This window comes from Cucurbita moschata, unplaced genomic scaffold (genome assembly GCF_002738365.1).
Source record: "Cucurbita moschata cultivar Rifu unplaced genomic scaffold, Cmos_1.0 Cmo_Scf01446, whole genome shotgun sequence".
NCBI lineage: Eukaryota > Viridiplantae > Streptophyta > Magnoliopsida > Cucurbitales > Cucurbitaceae > Cucurbita > Cucurbita moschata.
The window spans coordinates 1-1,342 of record NW_019269961.1 but is presented as its reverse complement, the minus strand read 5'-3'; the positions used below and the strand labels follow the sequence as shown (position 1 = coordinate 1,342).

General features: G+C 43.9%; 1 protein-coding gene across 1 annotated transcript; it reads right to left on the bottom strand.

The window, feature by feature from the left end:
- Positions 1-525: 525 nt before the first annotated feature.
- LOC111440718 (subtilisin-like protease SBT5.4) lies at positions 526-1,284 on the bottom strand (the record flags this gene model as incomplete). Its single annotated transcript, XM_023077592.1, has 1 exon — positions 526-1,284. A coding segment is annotated over one exon (759 nt), but the record flags the coding sequence as incomplete, so codon positions are not given.
- Positions 1,285-1,342: the final 58 nt, after the last annotated feature.

Sequence of the window (1,342 nt, the reverse complement as noted above, 5' to 3'; positions counted from 1 at the left end):
TATCTCTTGGTGACCTCTCTTCGATTAAAATACAATAAGCTCAAAAGGCCTAACATGATGGTAGCAGAAAAATTACCATCCGCAAAGTCTTAAGACCATGTATGGAGGCCGACGCCTGCCAGTGCTGGAAAGTCAAGTTGATGACCTGATAACAGGGGAGCAGGTGGCAAGCCCCAATAACAAAATTCAGTGTCGAATAAAATCTAATCTATACGAAAGACGTAAAGATTTAGGCACTGTACCACAAAGAGACTTATGAAACAGTGAAAGAAACTGTTTGTTTCAATAATTGATTAAACTAAAACAATGGATTAACTAAAAAGGAAAAAGAGGAAGGTTTAAAATAAAAAGAAAGAATTCCTAAGAACTAATTCTAAAAAGGAAAAAGGGGAATGTTTAAAATAAAAAGAAAGAATTCCTAAGAACTAATTCATATCGGAAAGAAAAAAAAAAAAAAACCTATATGATTTCAGCAACAAAAAAATCAAAACTTAGAAATCTAGTAACCCTCCTAATAAAATGGGTTCAGAAAAAGCTAGAAGAAACAACAATTGGGCTCCTAACAAAGTGTTTGTCGTCCGTCCAAATCAACGTACCATAACCAATTTGACCCTCCGCCACAGCTCCTGTCATCGTCAATTCAAACCCCTTCTCCTCTCCAATCTTCTCAAACTTCAAAACGTTTGGCTTCACTGAAACCTTAACTCCTTCTGGCTGTTGGACTCTAACTCTGTAAACCCCCGGCATGCCAACATTCTTCAGCCTTCTAGAAACGGTGACACTCCCAGTTAAGTTCTGAACCCCAATAGAAGGGTAATTAAAGTTCAAAATAGAACCAGAAACAGGGCATTTGAAATTGCCATCGGTGAATACTCGAAGGTTCTTCTCCGTGTAGCCGCTGGCGCAGAGGAATTCCAAGTAATCGTTAGGGGAAAGGTCGTAGACAAGGCCGGGGTCGATGGCGCCAGTGGGGCGGATGTGCCCTGACCCGTATACGAACGGGGTGGCTGGAGCAAAGATAGGGGAGCCGCCGTCGAGCATGAGGTTCATTGTGTTGTCGCTAACTCTAGCGGAGGTCATTATGGCAGATTTGATGGCAGCAGGGCTCCATTCGGGGTGGAGAGCTTTGAGGAGGCCGACAATGCCAGAGACATGGGGACAGGACATGGAGGTCCCCGACATTGTTATGTATGGAACTGCTCTGTTGTCGAATGGCTCCCCTGTTGGGCTCACGGCGCCGGAGAACGCCGCGATTATGTTCACTCCCGGCGCTGTCACGTCCGGCTGCAAAGAATTAGAAACTCATGAGCTCTGTTCTTGATAATCTCAAATGGGTGTCGTA